At 35.7% G+C, this 23,920-nt stretch overlaps 1 protein-coding gene across 2 annotated transcripts in view; it reads left to right on the plus strand.

Annotated features, from left to right (window-relative positions):
- Positions 1-6,086: 6,086 nt before the first annotated feature.
- The window catches only part of SPATA7 (spermatogenesis associated 7), a 34,008-nt gene continuing 16,174 nt past the window's right edge, over positions 6,087-23,920 (plus strand). Inside the window, exons 1-4 of one of the 2 annotated variants that reach the window (XM_069465198.1) lie at positions 6,087-6,229; positions 13,491-13,565; positions 15,490-15,585; positions 18,273-18,320. In XM_069465198.1, the coding sequence (XP_069321299.1) occupies positions 6,211-6,229; positions 13,491-13,565; positions 15,490-15,585; positions 18,273-18,320 (238 nt within the window). In that variant the 5' untranslated portion in view covers positions 6,087-6,210. The remainder of the gene's footprint in view (positions 6,230-13,490; positions 13,566-15,489; positions 15,586-18,272; positions 18,321-23,920) is intronic. The other variant, XM_069465199.1, reaches the window with a different exon arrangement.

Here is a 23,920-nt window from a genome sequence, read left to right on the forward strand (position 1 = left end):
GAATAATACATGTTGATCTCTCAGAAAAAAAATATGACTGTAAAAGATACATATTCTCATTTATCTAAGATAGCTTAGGTACGGGTTTGCCTAAGACGAAATACTTAAGCAAACTCTCATTTACTTTTCCCATTTTATATGTCTGTGATTGCATATGAAAATCATTTTCCCATTATTTTAGGTAGCACATGCATTAGAGAGTGATCGTGCATAACAAAAGTCACTGAAATAATAGTTTTGCTGCCTATTTCCTGATTGAGTGGAACGCACACTAAATCAGGAGTCAGAAAACCGGTTGTGTAAGCTAATACTTATCTTCTCTGGGCTCCACTGGCCTTTTCTGCAAGATGAGAATTTTTGCTTAGTGATCTCTGGCATCTTCCTGCCCCTAAATTTTCTGACAGACAAGGGAAAATATTTGCTTACTTCCAGCCTTCTTTAAAAAGTGAATTAAGGAGACGAGGAGCATCACTTATTCTATCTTGTTTATCTTACATAACCATCCACTCTGCATATTATAAATGTCACACAGAAGAAGTCTTTCCATGCCCAGATCAGCACCAAAGTTTCTGTCTAGACTGTGCTTTCACTATGGGAAATACTTCCTATATTTACTTCTTGACCTCAATGTTTTTCTTTCATCTAAGGTTGCCCATGGGTATAAACTTCAGTGGACACCTAATGTTATATAACTAGAAACTGTTTTCACAACACATTTTCATACTGTTGGGCAATTTAGCTTTTGTTTAAAAACATAATGAACACTGAGTAATTGTTTGCAGAGAAGGAAATGGAAGGATTCAAAGAGAAACCTTATCAAGAGAAAGCTGATATTTGATTTAATTAAAGGTCAGAGATTGAATATATCTGAGGGTGTCACGAACCACCCTATCTCCATTTTCTAAGCTGACTTCCTCAAATATTCTAAAGAAATAATTAATGTGGTCTGAATTAAATCTAAGTTTCTAATAGTGTTCTTCAAATAATTCAAATTATTAGGTAGAACCAAATGATATTGTCTATATTTGACCATTTTTTACTTATAAAATTGCAATTTCATGTCATTTACCCTAATAATTTAAAGTATTTGAGTATATTACAGGCAGACATCCAGAAAGACAAAGAACTAAAAAATTACTAGAGTGGAGATTGAAGTCCCTTAGAAACACTAGGTAGGGTATCATTAAAAAATGGTTTTCATCAGTAACTTATAGAAATCAGGGTTTTTAAAAATTGATTTGTGTGTAGCAATTTGTGAATCATAGATGCATCTATTAAGAGCTTCATTTCAGAAATTATTAATTGTTCAAACTCTGGACTCTATTTTGTAGGTTAAAAAAATATTATCAGGATAGATGAACAGAGTATGTTTTTTTCGCTTTGTGTTCAATGGTGAAGCCACTTGTAAACAGAGAATGCATTCGGTGGAGATTATCAAACCTTTAGGGTGAGCATCCTCCCTAATGTATTGTTGTGACAATTGATTGGCAGTGGAAAAATAGATAAAATGCTCTTCTGAAGCTATGGGGACAGGTTACCTAGTAACCACAGAATGATTAAGTTCTGTTCATGGAGACTTGTTCTCTTAATTGGACGAAAAGATTTAAAGAGCACAGCTGGGGGGAAGTGGCAAGATGAAGGACTGTGGCAATCATTAGTGGACCTAACATCTGCAATCTTGGCAGCCTTAGCCAAAGGGTCACAATATGAGTGAATCTTCTGTTCATAAAAAGAAGCCAGCGAAGCTACCTCCAGAATCACAATTTTGTGTGCTTTTCTACTGTAGGAAAAATTAAAATAAAGTATGGAATTAAGCATATTAAAAAATGCAACAAAAACTCTCTGTGGTTTTACAGTTCTGAGAATGATCACTTTCTACAGACAAGATTATATTTGTGTTCACATATCAGAGTTCTATTCTTTAAGAGAACTCGAAATGGTCATGGGGGTCAGTATATCCCATTATCACTCTCTTTTTTCTCTCTGTAATACCATTAGGCATATATTGCCTTATAGAGAATTACTCCTGCACTCTCCTGCTTTTAACAATAACGTTAAGAAAAATCAATGTATAGGTTGGTAATGATGACTTATTAAAATTCATTAAGGACCTTTAGATGATAGAGTAATTTTTTCCTGTATTCAAAAGAGAACTCAATGTGTATATACATGTGTGTATATATATTTATTTATTATATATATGCACACTGGAGAAGCTCTACCTTGGAGTCGCTTTTTTAAGTGTTTGTCAGTTGCACCTTTCAGTCCTTGAATAAGACTAGTAGGTCTTATTACTACTGCCTTGGCACAGCTGCGTTCCTCACAGGAATGGCACTTAAAACTTTCCTAAAGCCCCCTCTAGTGACAAACAGCAAATTAATCCATTACTTCCAAGCAGGCTAATACTAGCAAGCTCTGAAGTTCTATTTTCTCATTTAGGTATTAGATGAATCAACAGCTACAGTATTTTGATTGGAGAATGGCTGAGAAATAGTCAATAGCTCGAATTCCAAAGCATTGTTCAGTCACCACAACCTAAGGGATTTGTCTGAGACTGAGGTCAACACAAAGTGCACGTACACGATTGAATTCTACTTATTTGACTCTGCCCTAGTACATATACATTTTAAAAATTCCCTAGATATCCTTCATTTTTTTTCCTTTAGGGACTTTAAGGATTAAAATATGCTCATATTAACTCAAGAAATAGAAAAGGGTTGTCTTGACCTTTTTGTTTCTTGTTGCTTTTACTGCATTTATTGGATGGATCATTTTCCAAACAGACAAACATAAATTCCAGGAATCCTCTGAATTGTGAAACTAAGGGTCATCTATACAGATTGTATTAAATGTATAATAATGGTATGTTTGGCATCCCATATGGTTTTTTAGAAAATAAAAATAATGGATCATAAAGTATAATAAATAAAAAACTATATGCTATTAGATCAGACTATATGTTATGGTATGTATAATATATAGTTTCTTTTATTTATATCTCCATTTCAAAAGGGGTTAGAGCTTATCCAAAAAGAGAGGTCTAATTGAGCCATGGAAATAAAAGAAGTAGAAAAGCCAAGTTCCTAGTAAAGAGAATTAAAGAGATAAATTGAAAAATAGGCTATGAACAATTATCACAACTCAGCACAAATCTTAGTTTTGAGCTTCCTGTCAGCTAAGACAAAAAAGGAGATCCAATAATTGGCTAACACATGCCAGGGGAGACAAAGTTTTTCTTTCTACGATACAGCTATATAGATTCTTAAATGTCAATAACAAAAACATAGCATTGTCATAATTTCTGAACATGAAATTCATGTTTATGTATTCAACAAAAGGTCTTCAGAATGTCTACTCTCCAAGGCCATTGCAGCTGGTGACGACTCTGCCAATGAAAGGGTGTTCTTAGGAGCTTACTCTATAATAAGCTCATACCAGCTGTGCGCACCTGCCCATGATCATGGGTTATTCCATGGGAATAGCAACCAGAAAGCATCTTCTCTCTTTCACATATGTGGAGCAACAACAAAGGACAAATTATATACACTTAGGGTAATGTGTTTGCTACTAAAATTGGAAAGAAATAGACTCTACATTCCTTTCAAATGTGCACACATTCTTGAAAGAATTGGAATAAAATGCTTAAAAGAGAAATAATGAAATCAAGATGGCTTCAGACAAAATCGGATACCAGGCAATGTTGTCTTCAGAACCCTCTCCCATTCTGCTGTGCTCTCATTCATGGGGTACCTTTCCTACTTCAAAGAAAAATCTACTTGTCATCCTAAATCTACTTTTCTTTTTTCTTTCTTTCTTTCTTTTTTTAGAGACAGGGTTTCCACTCTTTCACCCAGGCTGGAGTGCAGTGGTGTGATCATAGCTCACTGCAGCCTCAAACTCCCAAGTTAGTGATCCTCCTGCCTCAGCCTCCCAAGTAGCTGGGACTACAGGTGCTCACCACCTAGTGGCTCACCTCACATAGGTGTGAGCCACAGTGCCTGGTCCCTAAAATCTACTTTTATAAGAGGAGCTGGCATTACCTTTGTGTGAATCAAGTCACTGTGTTGTTTCCCCCCAGGGTGTTTGCCCTTTAGGCTTTAGTTGTAATTCAATATAAAAAATGCTTACTGGAGGCCTATTATATGCAAGGTATTTTCTAGCTGCTAATAGCAGGAATAAAATGCTTCATGAACTTAGAAATGGATTTCAAGCAATAGCAAGTAGGTAAGAAAAAGTTTTTGTTCTGTGGGTAACATCTGACTCTCTGCTCCTGTATTCTTCTAAATGACTTTTGTTGTTGGGACCACAGAGCCAACACACATACTTCCACATTCCTCAAATTTTGAATCTAGTTGTCTCCCTAGCCTAGGTCTTAGGGAACCGGGGGTTTATAGCTGGGTTTCTGGTCTATTCCCCTTTCCTTGTTATAGGGTTTCTGACTTACTCCCTCAAGCCTGAATTCCCTGACACCCAGCTCTTCTGAGACAAGTCTTAGAAGACAGAAAGCTAACATTTGATGAATACCTCCTTTCACTTGCCAGGCACTGTACATATCAATCCTTATAACTACAAAGTTAGTGGCACCATTTTTTGTCATCCTAAATAACAGAGAAGGAGATTCTCTAAAAGAAAATGATACTTATTTGGGAATGGGCCTTGCAATGGGAATACTCATGCCATAGTAAACTATGAGTGCATTTATGAAGGTAAAGGAAAATAAAGTTTTTTTTTTAAATAAAGAGAATTCCTGAATTCTTTTGAGATAATTATCCTTGATTACATGGATCAATAACAAGGGTGGTGTCACTTCAAGGTTGGACAGGCAGTTCCTGGGCAGATGTCCTTACAGAAGTATTTTTTGTGTGTAAGGTTGACCTCGCTTCTGTGCAAGGTTGTGGGTTTTGCAGTCTTTTGTGATAGTTTTTGTTATCAGGCATTTGTGCACTAGAACCCTCCCTCATGGCCTTCCGTGGCTCCGTTTTGTTTTGAAATAATACAAGTGACTCCATCTTGATTCTAACAACTTTCACAATTTACATTTTAGAAAAAAGGAACCAGAGGTTCAGAAAGTTTTGGAGACTAATTCAAGATCAAGCTGGTAAGTCGCAGAAAACTCAAGATTATGTTCTACATATCTAGTTCCAAAGCCAGTACTCTTTCCATTACAGCAGTGGTTCTCAACTGGGGTGCCATTTTTGCCTCCCAGGGGACATTTGGCAATGACTGAAGACATTTTTGACTGCCACGACTAGGGGTGGGGTGAGTGGGTTGCTACTGGCTTCTAGGAAGAAGAGGCTGTTAAACATCCTACAATGCATAGGGACAGCGCCACACACACAACAAAGAATTACACAACCAGCCCAAAATGTCCATAGAGTTCATGTTTTGAAGCCCCACATGACAGAATGCTCCCTGACCTATTCTGATCTTAATTCCAGGGGTTCAAAGGTAACTGTTTCAAAAGTAAACACATTGTAGAAAGCAACGAATAAATCAACCCCTTATTCACGTTGCACCTCTCTTCCAGGATAAAGGAAAACGGATTGGCGCCTTAAGATAAAAGGGGGAGGCGGGGACAGGCGGGGAGAAGCTCAGTGAGGATAAGCAGAAAGGAAAACTGATTATTAAGGTTAAGAATTAAGATGTAAACATGTAGATGTTTTTCATCCCCAGGATTTTCACTAACCCAAAAGTTCACGGACTGCTTTGAAATCTAATTATTTGGAACTGGTTAAATGTTACCCTGACCTCAACTAACATTTGCGTTTGACTTTTTCCGGGACGCAGGGGATGTGGATGCCAGAAGAGACCACCTCCTCTCCCCGCTCTTCCCGCACGAACAAAGCCTGCCAGGTGCTGGTGGCGGGACTCCTCACTGGAGGCCGCTCTGTGAACGACTGGCAGGATCCCAGGGCAACACACTGACTCTCGGAACATTTTCCCCACCCGAGCCTTCCATCCGCAACCACTCTCCTCTCGCCTGGAGTACCCCGGGGGCGGGGCTGCGGGAGCGCACGTCCCCTGCGCCGTGACGTCACAATCCCGGCGCCGTGAGACAGGCACGTAGCAACCGGCCTGGCGACGGTCTCACGGCCGCTGCCGCCCACCGCCTGCTCCTCGCCAATCCGCCACTGCAGGGGCTGGGCCCGGCCAGGGGAAGGACCCAAGGGGACCCAGTGTGTCTCCACGGCGGCTGCAGGAAGACTAAGCATGGATGGCAGCCGGAGAGGTAAAGGGCAGCTCTCGCGGTGGCTTGCGCTCCCGGCCTCGGGTCCGGGCTGCCTGGGTCGAGGCCGCGCCCGGGGCGCTCCAGGGCCCCTGCTTCGTCGCTAGTAATTACCCCAATTGTTGCCCCGAGCTGCCCAAGGCCCGCGCACAGGAAAAGCTTTCCAGGCTGGCAGGCCCGCTTCCTTGCCCTGAATTTGTCTCTCCGACACCGGGAGGCCCAGACTCCTGCACTTCGGGGTCGTGCAGCCTTTATTGTCCCGGTAGCTCTAGTCTTTGGAGTCAGACTTCTTTTGGCCCAAAGTCAAACCCCGCTGCTCTCCATAGAGACGACCTTCAGTTTCCTCATCTCTTGAAAGTGGGGGTCAAATACCCATGCCATAGAGTTCTTGAGGATTAAATGCAGATAATACGTAGCAGGCACATTGTAAGTACTCAGTAAATAGGAAATCCCCCATCTAGTAGCTAACTCCCTCTAAAACTACTCACTAACCCAGGGCTTCTGTAACTTTAATGTGAGTGGGAATCCCCTTGGAATCAGATTAAGATGCGGATTATGATTCAATAGGTTTGTTAGGGGGTGGGGGGGGTGGCTGAGATTTTGCATTTCTGGTTAGTTTCCAGTTGGTGTCGTGGTGTTGACGGCAGACTAGTTTTAGCAGCAAAGGACTAATCCATAATCACTGTATACACCTGTTCTTGATTGAATATTGAGTCAGGTGGACATCATGGTGGGGCCGTATAATCTTAAATCTGTACAAATCAGCCCAATCCAAGTAGTTTGTTATTTTCATACTTTCTGAGCAAGTATTAATATCATTCTTTTCTCAAGCCAAATAAGACAATCTTTAGACGCCCCCTCCGAATTCAGTGTTCTTATCTGTTTAAAAGAGTATCTTTAAATCAAGCTGCTAGATGATTCCTTGAAGTAAGTCTTGCTTTGAATAGGAATGTATCTTTATTGTGTAATCATTGATCAAAATAAGTGCTGTTCTCAATGTAGGAGAAAACTATCCATTGATCAGTAAACTGTTATGTTCTGACACTTTACCAACCTAAGTTTTAGAAAAGCAAACTAAAACGCTTTTATGTTCTTAGAAATTTTACACATAAACTAACATTAAGCCCTTGCTTTGTACCAGGAACTATTTCCAAATTATCTCATTTAATGTACAAAAATATCTTGTTAGATGGGTATTATCATTTCACAGTAAATTAAAAGATCATAAATAACTTGTGAAGGACACAGCAGCAGAACAGGCTTTGAATCCAGGTGAAGAAGGTAAAACCCAAAGTCAGTTTATTTATTTAGTATCTCATGAGGGAGAAGGGCATAGAGAAAGGATATTTGTAAAATTTAAAGCATAGACTTAGTTGTTAGCATTTGTTTATTGAGTTATTTTTAAAATTAGGTTCATGACAAACGTAAAAAGTTTTATATTTTTATAACTTAATTAATTAGCTTCACTTTTAGGATATTATATTATCAACTTAAAATTTTTAAATAAATGTAATAGTCAACAAATATTTGGGAGGTTAGTTCTCATATGCCATAAATTGTTAATAAGAAACCATAAATTTTAGCCAAAGCTAAAATAATTTTAATTGAAAGTAAATTTCTTAGATTTCATTAGGAGGTTACTTTTGGTTTTTTCAGAGCATAAAATATTAAAACAAATAAGGAAAAAATTATCTTTTGTCATTTTCTTACTGTAAGCACTTTTTAGACATTCTTTTGTAAGGCAAACCTTCTGAATGGTGGTATAGTAGAAAGAGCACCAGCCTGAAAAATACCGGCTTGTTTGTAATCTTTGTTTGCTATTAACTAACTAGGTAATCTTCAGCAAGTCCCTTTATCTCCCTGGGTTTTAGTAATTTGTAAAATGGAGGCTTGGACTAGATAATCTAAAAGGTGTTTCCAATTTCTCATGGGGGAAGGAGAAGAAAAGATTGAGACTGTCAAACAGACATCCACTCTATTATCAATGACCTTTGGGGAGAAGAGGAGAGAAGACAACCTATTAGTATAAATAACTGAAAGTAGCTTGAAAAATAATTTTTTTTCATTTGTTGGTCCTGTAGGGACACTTATCAATGGCACTCAGGTTCCCAAACCTCTGTATTCCTGGAAAACTCTGCCACAAGAAACAACTTTACCTTTCTTTCCTCAATGGACTTCCTTCTGGCTATTGCAGTAAAATCAAATTTTGTGGGAAACTGGGCTGTTCTCATATATACTGATGAATTTCACTACCTTACTAAACCTTCAATCACTTGGACAGGATTTTAGTCCTAATAGTTAGAGAATGGTGTTCTTTTTCCTTGCATTTGGTTTGAGGCTACTTTTCCTTGACTCAGTGGAGCATTCATTCTGGGTCCAACCAGGAGATAGAAACCATACAGTGATGTATACAAGACAAGTTCAAAGAATTGTTAAACTATCATAGAAGAGTAACTATGAGCTATAAGAAAACCCTATATGATACTCTACAGCTGAGAGAGAGTAGGAAGGACAATTTGAAAGGGAAACTTCCTTCCAAAGACTTGGGTTCAGACCTCATTGGAGAAGGTGTGACTGTGCTCAGGCCCAAAGCTTCACTGCTGAGGAGTGACATCAGAGCCTTCACATTCCTCAGGAAATAGACTGCATTAAATAATTTTGCCAAGTCATTAAATAAGTAAACAACAATGAAAACAATCTCAAGAGAGCATTCTATATCTAGAATTGTTATATTACCTAAAATGTTTAGTTTTCAGCAAAAAAATCATGAGACACACAAAGAAACAGGGAAGTGTCACCTGTATACAGGAAACAAAGCAGGAACCAGAAACTGCCCTTGAAAGGGCAGAGATGAATTAAATTATCTATTTCTCCCTTCAATTCTGTCAGCTTCAATATGACATTTGTCTGTAGGAATGTTAGAAACTAATGTGTGTATGCCTTGGTGTACATTTGAAGGTAAATAGACAAGGGAGCACAGATAGGGTGTATCTAAGTTCTATCTCTATCTTATGCTAAAGAGAAGCTGGATTGGTACCTAGGGGCAAATATTAAACACGCTGTTCACACAACCATCCACAGGTTTGGGGAGGGAGAAGAGATTGTTCTATGCAAGGCAGTATCACTAAGTTCTAGCCTGTCTTTCATTCTCTCTGACTTCGTTCTCTCAAACTTCTCTGAATATACCTGTTTTTCCTTTTTCTGTAATTTAAAGTGAAAAACACACATACATTAGAATAGAATTTTGAGGGAATAAACTACATACAGCTGAGATATCTTCTTCTCTTTTTATATGATATAGTAGTTTCAAGTGTGGTTCAAGTACTGAGCAATTATATTGGCCAAGATAGTGTAATAGTTAAGACTCAGGAACCAAACTACCTGGATTCAGATCTCAAATCTGTCACATTGTAGTGTGTAATCTTGGGCAAATTATAAATTTAATCTCTTTGTGCTTCAGTTACCCTCGTTTATCAAGTGGGAAGAATGATATTACTTATCTCATAGTATTATTTTAAGTATTAATTTATATCTACAAAGTGCTTAGAATAGTGCCTGGCACCATTAGTACTCAAAAATTAGCATTTTAATTACAAATGAAGAAATCCAACTCATAGTGGTTTAAGCTAAAATGGGATTTTTTTTTTGGCTCTTGTGAAGAAAAGTCTAGAGTTGGTAGAGCTTCAAACAATGTTACCAGGACTCTCTATCTTGGTTCCACTTTGTGTAGGCTGCTTTCTCAGAGAGTTTCCCCTTATAATGGTGTAAGATGGCCACCAGCAATACCAGGATTGCTGAGATCCTACACTGGGTTTAGCAAGCTCAGTAAAATGATAGTATCTTTCCTAATAGGATCCTAAGAGTGTATCTCATGGCTGGCTTGGGTCACATATTCATTGTCAATGTAGTCAGTACAGCTGGCCAGATTTGTGTCATATGCCCAACACTGACAGTGGGATCAGCTCTGTTTGAACCACCTGGGCTAAGAGTAGAAGAGGCCAAGTTTCCCAAAGGAAAGTTGAAGTGCTATTTCCAGATGAAGAGACATGTGAATTCTAGACAAGCAAAAAGTTTTCTGTCTGGAAAAATAAGGTTTTCTTGAGAGTCTGTATCTTTTCTAATGTTTTTTATTTATTTATTTTTGGAGACTTATTTATTTTTATTTATTTATTTTATTTATTTATATTTGGAGAGTGTTGTGGCGTCAGCCTAGCTCACAGCAACCTCAAACTCCTGGGCTTGAGCAATCCTTCTGCCTCAGCCTCCGGAGTAGCTGGGACTACAGGCATGCACCACCATGCCCAGCTAATTTTTTCTATATATTTTTAGTTGTCCAGCTAATTTCTTTCCATTTTTTTTAGTAGAGACAGGGGTCTCGCTCTTGCTCAGGCTGGTCTTGAACTCCTGACCTCGAGCTATCCTCCCGCCTCGACCTCCCGAAGTGTTAGGATAACAAGTGTGAGCCACCTGGCCAGCCGGCCTCTTTTCTAATGTTTAGGTCTCACGCTTCTTTCCTTCCTGATAGAAACTATGCTAATTTCATGACTGTCTTTATCCCCCAGTCAAAAAGTATCACTATGGCTTGTATTGTCTTAAATAAGTTAGTGTTTTTCCTTCCTGCTCTCTTACCTGTTATGTAGAAGGAGCTTCTTGGACATTCTGATCACAAATTATTTTTCTGTTTTAGTCTTTTCTAGCAAGTTTTGTTCTCTGGTCCTAGATTTTAGTTCTCCTAACTCAATACCTCTTTTTCTATTTTTAGTCATCCATATTTTTACTAGACTTTGTATGTGTTCTCACCACACCTTTATAGCTTTATAGTCTACCTGATAGCAAACGAGCCATTTCACCCTGTTAAAACATCTCCATCTTGGGGATATAGTATTCATATTTGCCTATTAAATTACATTTAATTCTGTAACTCAGTGTTCCTATTTTGGAGATTATTACTAAAAACACAGTCACATTTTGGGAGAGAAATTATTTTGTGATGAGGTCTATATCTAATTTTCCAACAGCCCACATAATCTGAAAGATCAGACTCTACCTTTAGGGGACTCTGCCTTTTCCATTGCTACAATTGTTTTTAAACATTAGATGTTTAGATAGGATCGAAGCCAAGGGGTAAGTGGGTTAGACTAGATAAATCTTTTAGTCACCAAATTCTGATTTTATATATTAGGTCACTAAATATGAAATGTCTGATTTCAGATTAAAAGCCTAGTTTATTATATCTCAAACAAGAAGCAGTACAATTATTCAAAGTATGTGCCTAAACTATTGACACAGTTTTGCCATCTTAACAGTAGTTTGCTTATGCCAGCAGCGAAGAAGCCTGGATTGTGAGTGGCAATGAAATCGTGAAAGGCATTTTCCACAGCTTGTTGAGAACTGAATATTTTTCCTTGCAAGAAGTGGTCCAAAGCCTGGAAGAAGTGGTAGTCAGTTGGTGCAAGGTCTGGTGAATAGGTGGATGACAGAGAGTTTCCAAGTCCAGTTTCTGTAATTGGAGCAGTGTTGTTTTTGCGACATGTGGTCTTGCAAGAGGATTGGCCTGTCTCTGTTGACCAGTCTTGGCTGCTTAATCACAAGCATCCTCATCATTTCATCCAATTGGTTGCAGTAGACATTTGCTCTAACCGAGTGACCAGCTTTCATGAAGCTGTAGTAGATAATACCAGTGCTGCACCACCAAACACACACCATTAGCTATTTTTGATGAATATTTGGTTTTGGACTATGTTTTGGCACTTAATCTTTATCCAACCATTGTGCCAATGCTTGCAGTTGTCAGAAAGAATCCATTTTTCATCAGATGTAATAATACGATGTGGAAATGGTTCACCTTCGTGTCATGACAGCAAAGAAAGGCAAGCTTTGAGACAATTTCTCTTCTGATACTTGTTTAATTCATGTGGTACCCATCTATCTAGCTTCTTTACCTTGCCCATTTGTTTCAAATGGTCCAAAATTATTGGAATAATAATGTAAAACCTTGTTGCTAACTCATGTATAGGTTGAGATGGATTTGCTTCCACTACAGCTTTCAGCTCATAATTATCCACCTTGGTCTCAGGTCACCCACCTGGCTCGTTTTCAAGATTGAAATCACCAGAATGGAACTTCTCAAGCCATTGATGTACTGTGAGTTTATTAGCGACATACTTCCCAAACACTTCATTGATATTTCAAGCTGTCTACGCTGTGTTGGTTCCACGACAAAACTCATATTCAGAAGTAACACAAATTTTTGACTTATCCATGGTCTCACAAAAATTGCCCTAAAAAAAATTGAAAGATAATCACAAGCCAAAACATGCATTTGAAAGAATGAGGATGTACCTTTACAATAAAAAATAAAAACAAGAAGTGTCAAAGTGAAATGTCATAGATATCAACTGTCAAACTTAGTACTTAAGGAAATCAGACATTCCATACTAAATAACCTAATATATATTTATTTTATACATATTTAATAGTAATATGATATAACTTATAATTTACTCAATTTGTGAGAAGATTACTGTCTTAAAATTATTTTTAAGGATAGACTAGCCTGTGATTAACTGAAATAATATGTAAAGTATTAACTCAAACTCTCAGCTATATTATATTTCAAAATAATTAAAAATCTAGTAGGTCAGTGGTATACAGAATAAAGTCAATGTATATCAAATGGTATAATTGATGTATTTAGCATTTTACCCAATGAAACTAAAGTCTCCACCTGGTGCAGTGGCTCATGCCTGTAATCCCAGCACTTTGGGAAGCCAAGGCAGGAGGATCCCTTGAGGCCAGGGTTTCAGACCAGCCTGGGCACCACAGTGAGACCCTATCTCTATAAAAAAAGAATAAAATAATTAGCTGGGTATGGTGTGCATGTGCCTGTAGTCCCAGCTACTTGGGAGGCCAAGGCAGGAGGATCTCTTGAGCCAGGAGTTTGAGGTTACGGTGAGCTATGACCGTACCACTGTGTTTCAGCCTGGGTGGACAGAGCAAGACTCTGTCTCTAAAAAGATAAACAAATACATAAAAGTCTCAAGGTACAATTGAAAATAACTTATTTTCTTAAAAGAGAAAATTTTATCTATGGCTACAGAATTTTTGATATATCATTGCTGGTTAGTAATATGATTGAATAAAATTTAGATGACTCTGGTAGTTAAAGATAAATCTATTTTTAAAATATTCAATACTATTGTACTGTGAAAGTTGTGTTTCATTTATCCTGATTCATGTTTTTGGGTTTTTTTTTTGTTAAAAGTCAGAGCAACCTCTGTCCTTCCCAGATATGGTCCACCCTGCCTATTTAAAGGACACTTGAGCACCAAAAGTAATGGTAAGTGAGGTACTTAAAATGGTAGCCTTGTTAAAAGATTGTTTACTTTACTTGCAGATTGTATGACATGATAAAAAAAAACTACTTCATTTAACGGATACTTAAACTTCATATTATTATAGTTATTAATAAATATTATAGGAAGTCTCAAGATTAGAGAATTTTGGAGTGTGTGATTTCAATCTATTACTGTGCACTGGACGTGGACTTGGCTGCCTCCTAGTCCCTGCTACCACTGCAGCCCAGCTCTGCTTTTGCCGGGAGATTTCCCTGGTTTAAGGCACGTCTGCCTTGTTAAAATAGTGATTGGCAGGTGTTAAAGACACAAGTGCTGAAAAGGAAAAGCTGTGCAGAGGCAAAGTGCACCTGAGTAATGCGTTTTACATCAGGAGCAAACACTTATGGGCTTCTTTATCCAACTGGATTTCTAGGTCCTGTTATGTTTTTATATTTTAAAGCCTTCAAGGTAAAATTTTAATATAGGTTTAAAAATAAATTTTTATAAGTATAGGTTAAAAGTATGAGTCAGGGTTTTTAGGCAAAATAATCAAATACCTTTTTTTCCTTATTTGCATGAAAAATCTGATACTGTTACCTCCAGATGTCAAAGAAGGATCACATTTTCTGTTATCTTATTTCTTTGTATTAGAATGTGATACACACATAATGTGTATGTATGTATGTGTGTGTATATATATATATACACACACAGAATCATAAACTTTGAAAAATAATTTTTAAATAAAGATTTGAAACTAGATTTAAAATATGCATACATAGAAAAGCAGGAAGAAGAACAATATGTAAAGTTTGCTAACTTTTTTTTAAAAACAAACATGTATAGAGATGGTATAGGTATAGTGGTTGTAAATATGAGACTACCTTGGTTGACATCCAAACTGCATCCTTTATTAGCAATGTGACCTTGAAGACCTAACTCATATCTTTGTGCCTCAGTTTCCACTCTATTAAATGATGGTAATAATGACTAGATACGTTTATACATGTAAAGAGCTTAGTTAGAACAATGCATGGCAAATGGTACCCATTCAGTAAATATTATTAGTAGAAATATCAAGCTCATAATTATAGTATATGCTTATATTATGCATAGAGTTTCCCTGGAAGGATGAATAAAAAAGTAACATTTCTGGGAGGGGAGACTAAGGGTCAGGGTAGAAAGTTGCTTATTTTTTAATCTCAATATGCTATTTTAGCTGTTGTATTTTTTTAACCAGATGCACGTATTACTTCTCAAAAACAGTTTTTAAAAGTTTTGCTTACATTTGCATTTTATACTAGCATATAAGTGCTTAAATATTTCTAAGATTTCTTTTATACAATTTGTATGAGTTTATTGTCATGGAATTTCTATGTGATTATACTTAAGATAGTCCTAGTATTTCAAAAAGAATGTAGTAAACTGATCTGTAAATCTTGTTTTCAGGTTTAAGTTAGAAATTTGCCTCTCAAAATAGAATCTTTGTATATAGGGTTTTAGGGGTTGGGATTCATTTAATCTCCCAAACTCCATGGGAGTTGTTTATATTAACAATGGTAACATTATTTTATAATTAAACAAGTGGCTAAACATTCTTGATTACAAGGTTGAGAGCTATCAAAAAGAAATAGTTTTGTAAATGTAATAATAGATGATATTCTAGAATCTCTTCCCCAAACTCTCAGGCTTGTAGAACTTACTCTTGGAAAGGTTTGAACTCATGTGGTCAATAGCTCATTAGCAATTATCAGTGCAAGATTAAGGCTAGGACATATCCAGCATTACAATGTCATAATGTCAGTATCTCTGTGGTTCAATTTCAGAACATTTTATGAGAATGAGCTTAATAATCAGGAGCTTGTTTATCTCGTGATGATTTTTATATTTTAAATATATAATGATTAAATATGTTTTAATTTTTAGCTTTTTGCACTGACTCCTCTTCTCTCAGACTAAGCACTCTCCAGCTGGTCAAGAATCACATGGCTGTTCACTATAATAAAATCCTTTCAGCCAAAGGTAAAAATGTGCAAATGTGAACTTTCTGTGCCAATTTAAACCTCCAACTTCACATCTCATTAGCATAAATCTATAACAAAAATGAATACATTATATATAAAAGGATTTGTGTTTGTTATAGTGAGACAGCAACTCTTGATTCTATATACACAGAAATGCCATTTTTGTTAACTATATTTGAAATCTATATAATGTGTGTGTTATTTCATCTGTGTTATCCATATTTTATTGATACTGTTCTTAATATAATAAAGTTTATAATCTGTTTTTTTGTTTTCAGTTCTAAGGAGGTTTAACAAAGATGCTAGCTACTATTTTTCTACTTATTTTTTGTCAGATTTATTGAGTTATAACTCACATATAGTAAAATCCATTAATTATAAGTGTACAGTTAAATATTTTGAAAAACGGATACATTGGTATAACCACTGCCACCCTCATGCTATACAACATGGGTCAGCTAACTACATCTTGCAGGCCAAACTCTCCTGCTACCGGTTTTTGTATAGCTCATAAACTAAGAATGGTGTTTATATTTTCAAATGGTAGCAAAAAATCAAAAGAACAATATTTTGTGACATGTGAAAATCGTGAAGTTCAAATTAAACTGTCCATAAACAAACACAATAATGTTCAGTCTTTTCCACTAAAACGCAGCTTTTTTCCACTAAAACACAGCTTTTGCATTGAAGTGCAGAGTTAACTAGTTGTGACAGACTCTCTCACCCTGCAAAGCCTGAAGCATTTACTATTTGTCCTTTTATAGAAGAGGTTTGCTGACGCCTGATACAGAACGTTTCCATCACCCATAAAGTTCCCCCTAGCTCCTTGCAATCAGTCCTCTCTCCCCAAATCCCCGGCAACCACTGATTTGCGCTCTGTCACTATAGTTTTGCCTCTTCTGTAATTTCGTGTAAATAGAATCATAAAATATATATCCTTTTGGGTGTGGCTTCTTTCAATTAACATAACACTTTTGAAGCTAATCCATATTGTTATGTTTATCAGTATTTCTTTTTTTAACTCATTAAAGAGTATTCCATTTAACAAATCTACCACAATTTGTTTATCAATTCACCAGTTGGTGGACATTTGGATTATTTTGACTCAGTTTTGGCTATTAGGAGTAAAGCTGCTATAAACATTCACATACAGTCTTTGAACACGTGTTTCCATTTCATTTGGGTAAATTTATTTGCTAGGAGTGGAACTTCGCAATATGTTAAGTGTATGTTTAACTTTATAAGAAACTGCCAAACTGTTTTCCAGAGTACTATACCATTTTGCATTTCTCTTACTTCACATTCTCACCAATGCTTGGTATTCAGTCTTTTTTAGCCATTCTAGTGGATATGTAGCAGTATCTCTTCATAATTTTAGTTTGCATTTCCCTGATGCCTAATGATGTTGAGCAACTTTTCTTATTTGCCATCTGTATATCTTCTTTAGTAAAATGCCTGTTCAAATCTTTTGCCTATTTTTTAAAACAGGTTGTTTGTCTCCTTAGTATTAAGTTATGACAGTTTCTTTGCATATTAAATGCAAATTCTATATCAGATATACGTTTTGCAAATATATTTTCGCAGTCTGTGATTGGTCTTTTGATTTTCTTTTTAAAATTTTTATTCTGAAATAATTTTTAGACTTACAGAAAAGTTGAAAAACAGTAAAGAGAGTTACCATATACCCTTTACCCAGCTTCCCCTAATGTTAAAATCTTAAAAACCATAGTATAATAATCAAAACCAGGACATTAATATTGATACAATACTATTAGCTGTAGATCTTATTTGAATTTCACCAGTTTTTTACTAATGTATTTTAAAATTTTTATTATTTTTTCATTTGAAGAGCTAAAGTTTTTAAGTTTTAGTTCATATTTATGATGTTTATATTTTTAATGATTGAAAAAATCAAAAGGGAAAATAATATTTTGTGGCATGTAAAAATCATGTGAAATCAAGTTTAGTTTTTCTTTTTTTTATAGTTTTTTAAATGTCCTATTTAAGGAATCTTTTCCTAATTTTAGATCACTAAAATTTTCTTAATGTGTTTTTTTCTAGAAGTTTTATAGTTTTAGCTCATACGTTTAAGTTTGTGATCCATTTTGAGTTAGTTTTTGTATATGATATGATATAAGAGTTTGGGGGGGCGTTTGTCTATTTATATCCAAATTTTCTAGTACCATTTGTTGAAGCAGTAATCCTTTCCTCTATTTAATTGCCTTGGCACTTTTTGAAAATCAGTTGACCATATCTGTGCATCTATTTCTGGACTTAACTCTTTTGTTCTGTTGATCTCTATGTCTATTTTTATGTCCATACTACTCTACCTTAATTACTGTAGCATTACAGTAAGTCTTGAAATCAGGTAGTAAGTCCTCCATTTTGCTCTTTTTTGTCCCCCAGGCTTGTTTTAGGACCACAATCACAAGTATGTTAAGTCTGTTTCATTTTGAATTGCTATGTTTTCAAGTTCACTAATATTTTCTTCTGCAGTATCTAACGAGCTATTAATCCCAACCAGTGTATTTTTTATCAAGGATATTGTACTTTTCATCTTTAGTAGTATGATAGAAATCAAAACAAGGAACTGCAAGTTCTGGAACTTTTTGTGATTTTCACATTTGATATTTATCATCATTTATAAATATTAATATTATTAAATAACTAATTTTTCTCTTTCAGCTGCTATAGACTGCTCAGTTCCAATAAGCATGAGTGCCAGCATCAAATGTAAGTAACTTTTTGACATAGCTGCCCTTTTTAAAGTACTAGGGTAAAATACACATAACATAAAATTTACCGTCTTAACCATTTTTAAGTGTTCAGTTCAATGACATTAAGTACATTTATATTGTGGTACAAAACTGTCTATCTCTGGAACTCTCTTATCTTGCAAAAACTCAAATTCTCATACCCATTATGTAATAACTCCCTCCTCCAGGCTCTGGAAACCACCATTCTATTTTCTATCTCTATGAATTTGACTATTTTAGGTACCTTACATAAGTGGAATCATACAGTATTTGTTCATTTGTGACTGGCTTATTTCCCTTAGCATAATGTCCTCAAGGTTCATCTATGTTGTAACATGTCAGAATCTCCTTTTTTTTTTAAGACTGAATAATATTCCTTTGTGCGTGTATATACTACATTTTGTTTATGGATTCATCAGTTGATGGATACTTGGGTTGCACCCACCTTTTGGCTATTGTGAATAATGCTGCTATAGACATGAATATACAATATCTCTTCAAGACTCTGCTTTAAATATTTGGGGTATATACGTAGAAATGGAATTGCTGAATCACATAGTAATTCTATTTTTAATTTTTTGATGAACCACCAACTTTTAAAAATTATCCATAAATAAAAGAAGCTTGTATTCTACACTTAGGAATTTAGAACTGAGGCCAGGCTTTGCCATTATATTGCTTTGTGACTTTGGATAAATTATTTAACTTCTCTTGATTTCATTTCTCCTATATATAAATATCTGGAAAGTACTAAAAGATTTGCCATGGCTTAAGTTCTAGAAGTCTGTGATTCTCACTGCCTATGGCTTGTTAAGATTACTGGATGATTCATTTACAATACCATAATTGACACTTTTCTCCAGATAAATATTGTCTATGTTTTATATCCTGATAGCTTAACTGATAAACATGGTAGCCATATGTATTTGAAAAGCCACATTGACATATAATATGTAGAATCCAGATATATCTACCCTTTGGAAAAGTATTTCCATTTTTATAAATCTTTACTAAGGAAATAACAAGACCAAAAATTTGAAATCCTTATTTAAAAATTTCTGAAGAATACCATTTGAAACCTTTGTTTGAGTTCAAGTTAAGAAATATATAGGTATCTTGAAGAGAAGGGCCTTGCCAAAAAAGAAACATATACTTTAAAAATAGCCAAAGAACATAGATATCACAGTCTGACATTATCTTATTAATATCATATAAAAATCAAAATATTGTAAATTTTAAGTTACTAATTGAATTTGTAAGAGTTTAATTGAGAGGATTTCTTCATTAAAAAATAAATACCAACCCAAGAGTAGTCCATGCTAAATGGTGAATGGATAAGAACATAGAAAGGGAAATGCCCCTTGGGTGTAATCTAGGAACCATCACAAACAGCAGGATTGGTTGACTCATCTTGTATCTCTTCTTAGTGGAAGAGATAGGACTTAAGGTGAGACAATAGCTACCAGTTACCATTCAATAAAGACAGTGTCTTTGTCAGGCCTTGTGCTTGGTACTCGGTATTTGCCCCCTTCTTTGGATATTTGCAACAAACTCTAGTGTCAGCTCTCATATCTTTGAAGGAATCTTGGGATTCAAATAATTTTATAGAAGGAGGAAAGCCATCTTAGGCAAGAGTAGAGACTTTTGAGTATGTATTTTAAAGACCAAGTTGGTCACTGCACACAAACTATATGGGCAAGTCATTTCACCTCGTGCCATCCTTTTTTATGAAATGAAAGGTAACTAGATAATTTCTAAGGACCTTTCCACATGTTTCATTTCTGTGTTTTATATTGTTTTCTTCTTTATCATATTAGTAACTTTTTTATAGCACATAAAAACTGGTTCAGTACTTACAGTTTTTAAATATCTGAATCATTTGAATTAAGATGGTTTTACCAATTGTCATGAGATAAGATAACTCTTTTTGATTATGTGTCAACTCTAATTATGAAAGTTTTGCTAAATTTTCATACTGGTATTAATTTTCTGAAAAATAAATATATAAAATAAAATTATCTCCTTTTTAAAAAGCCTGAGTATATGTATTAATCCTCTTAACCAAACTTTTGGATTTAAAATCCTAATGGCTCAAGGGAGTTCTTCCGATTGAAACAAAACCATGTTGAACAGCAACGCAAAAGCATAAATCTCACTGGTAAAGGTAAATATGTAGACAAATACATGATAATGTAACACTGTAGTAGTGATGCATAAATTACTCTTAACCCTAATATAAAAGTTAAAAGACAAAAAATATTAAAGAATAACTATAACCACAAAAATGTTAATGGATACACAATATCCATTAAGAAATAATCTCTGACAATAAGAACCCAGAGTGTTGGAGGAGGGAGTAAAAGTGCAGAGTTTTGTATGTAATTGAAGTTAAGTTGTTATCAACTTAAAATAGACAGTTATCAACTCCAAGATATTTTAAGCAAGCCTGAGGTAAGCACAAAGAAAATACTTTTAATAAATACACAAAAGAAAAAGAGAAAAGAATCAAAGTAAATCACTACAAAAATATGAAAAACGAAGAGAGGAACAAAATAATTGCAAAACAACAGGAAACAAAATGGCAATAATAAGTCCTCAGTTATCAATAATTTTGTTAAATGTAAATAGATTAAACTTCCCAACCCAAAGACATAGAGTGGCTCAATGAATTAAAAAAAGAAGCAGTGATATGCTGTGTACAACAATTTCACTTTAGATTTAAAGACATACATACTGAAAGTGAAGGAATGGAAAAAGATACTCCATGCAAATGGTAACCAAAAGAAATCAAGGGTAGCTGTGCTTGTATCAGACAAAATAGACGTTAAGTCAAAAATGATCTCTAGAGATAATGAAGGTCATTATATAATGATAAAAGGGTTAGTTCAACAGGAATATATAACAATTATATATACACCTGACATCAGAGCACCTAAATATATCAAGCAAATACTGACAGATCTGAAGAGATAAATTGACATAATAGAACAACAAGTGACTTTAATACTCCACTTTCAATGATGACTAGAACATTCAGAGAGAAAATCAATAAAGAAACAGCTGACTTGAGCAACACAATAGACCAAATGGACTTAAAAGATATATATAGAACTTTCCACCCAACAGAAGAATACACATTCTAATTCAAGTGCACAAGGAACATTTTTCTTTTTTTTTTTTTTTTTTTTCTTTTGAGACAGAGTCTCACTCTGTTGCCCAGGCTAGAGTGAGTGCCGTGGCGTCAGCCTAGCTCACAGCAACCTCAAACTCCTGAGCTCAAGCGATCCTCCTATCTCAGCCTCCCGAGTAGCTGGGACTACAGGCATGCGCCACCATGCCCGGCTAATTTTTTCTATATATATTTTTAGCTGTCCATATAATTTCTTTCTATTTTTAGTAGAGATGGGGTCTCGCTCATTGCTCAGGCTGGTCTCGAACTCCTGAGCTCAAACGATCCGCCCACCTCGGCCTCCCAGAGTGCTAGGATTACAGGCGTGAGCCACCGCGCCCGGCCAGGAACATTTTTCGGGATAGAACACGTTAGGCCACAAAACTAGTCTTAATGTATTTGAAAAAATTGAAATCATTCTGAGTATCTTTTTCAATCAAAATGGAATAAAATTAGAAATTAATAACAGTAAGAAAATAGGAAATTCATAAATACATGGAAACTAAACACATAAGCAAACCATTGAGTCAAAGAGGAAATCAAAATGGAATTTTTACAAATATCTTGAGATAAATGAAAACAACATTGCATACCACAACTTACAGAATGCAGCAAAATCAATACTAGGAAAGAGGTTTATTGTGGTAAACAGTTGCATTAAAAAACAAGATCAACCAGGCATGGTGGCTTGCTTCTGTAGTCCCAGCTACTCAGGAGGCTGAAGTGGGAGGATCACTTGAGGCCAGGAGCAGGGCTGCAGTGAGCTATGATCATGCCATTGCACTCTAGCCTGGGTGACAGAGTGAGACCCTGATTCAAAAAAAAAAAAAGATCTCAAATAGCCTAACTGTACACATCAAGAAACTAGAAAAAAAAGAATAAAGTAAGCCCAAAGTTAGCAGAAGAAAGGAAATAACAAAGATTAGAGAAGAAAGACTAGAAAAAAAATAGGGTTGGTTTTCTGAAAAGATAAACAAAATTGACAAGTCCTTAGCTAGACTAAGCATAAAAGAAGATTCAAAATCAGAAGTGAAAGAGCAGACATTACAACAGATGCCTCAGAAATAAAAAAGATCACAGGTACTATTACGAACAATTTTATACCAACAAATTGGATAACCTAGAAGAAATGGGTAAATTTTTAGAAGCATACAACTTGTAAAACCTGAATCAAGAAGAAATAGCTTGAGTAGATCAAGAACAAATAAGGAGATTAAATCAGTAATCAAATACCTCCCAACTAAGAAAAGCCCAGAACTAGATGACTTCACAGGTTAATTCTACCAAACATTCAAGGAAGGACTGATTAATCCCAGTCCTTCTTAAACTCTTCCAAAAATAGAAGGGGGAAGGAACACTTCCAAACTCACTTTATGAGGCCAGCACAACCCTGATACCAAAGCCAAAGACACCGCAAGAAAAGACAGCTCTAGGCCAATATCCCTGACAAACATAGGTACAAAAATCTTCAATAAAATACCAGCAAACTAATTCAACTGCATATTAACGTGCTTAAACAATGACTTAGTGGGATTTATCCCTGCAATTCAAAGATAGTTTAAAATATGCAAATCAATCAGTGGATAACATCTACACAACACTAACAGTGAAACATAAAAAAACACATAGTCATCTCAATAGATGCAGAAAAACCATTTGACAAAATTCACCATCCATTGATGATAAAAACTTGCAACAAAATCTGAAGGAACTTACCTCAACACAATGAAGGCTATGTATGAAAAGCCCATGGGTAACATTATACTTAATGAGAAAAACGGAAAGCTTTTACTCTAAGGTCTCGAATAAGGCAAGGACTCCCACTCTTGCCACTTCTATTCAACATAGCACTAGAAGTCCTAGCCAGATCAATTAGACAAGAAAAATAAATAAAAGGCATATAAATCAGAAAGAAGTAAAATCTCTGTTTGCAGAAGATCGGATATACGTAGAAAACCCTAAACACCCAACAAAAAAGAACTGTTAACAGTAAATGAATTCAGTATAGTGGCAGGATACAAAATCAACATACAAAAACCAGTGACATTTCTATGCACAGTGAACTGTCTGAAAAGGAAATTGAGAACGCAATACCATTTGCAATAGCAACACAAAGAATACTAATGCTTAGGAATAAACTTAAGCCAAAAGGTGAAAAACTTATACACTGAAATTTATAAAATCAATGAAGGAACTTAAAGAAGACACAGATTAAGTAGAAGACATCCCACGTTTATGGGCTTGGTGGCACTAGTCAATAGTCCCAACTCCTCAGGAGACTGAGACAGGAGGATCGCTTGAGCCCAGGAGTTCAGGGCTGCAGTGAGCTTTGATCACATCACTGCACTCCAGCTTGGGAGAAAAAGCAAGACCCTATCTCTAAAGAAAGAATGAATGAATGAATGGCA

Source organism: Eulemur rufifrons, chromosome 2 (assembly GCF_041146395.1).
Source record: "Eulemur rufifrons isolate Redbay chromosome 2, OSU_ERuf_1, whole genome shotgun sequence".
Taxonomy (NCBI): Eukaryota; Metazoa; Chordata; class Mammalia; order Primates; family Lemuridae; genus Eulemur; species Eulemur rufifrons.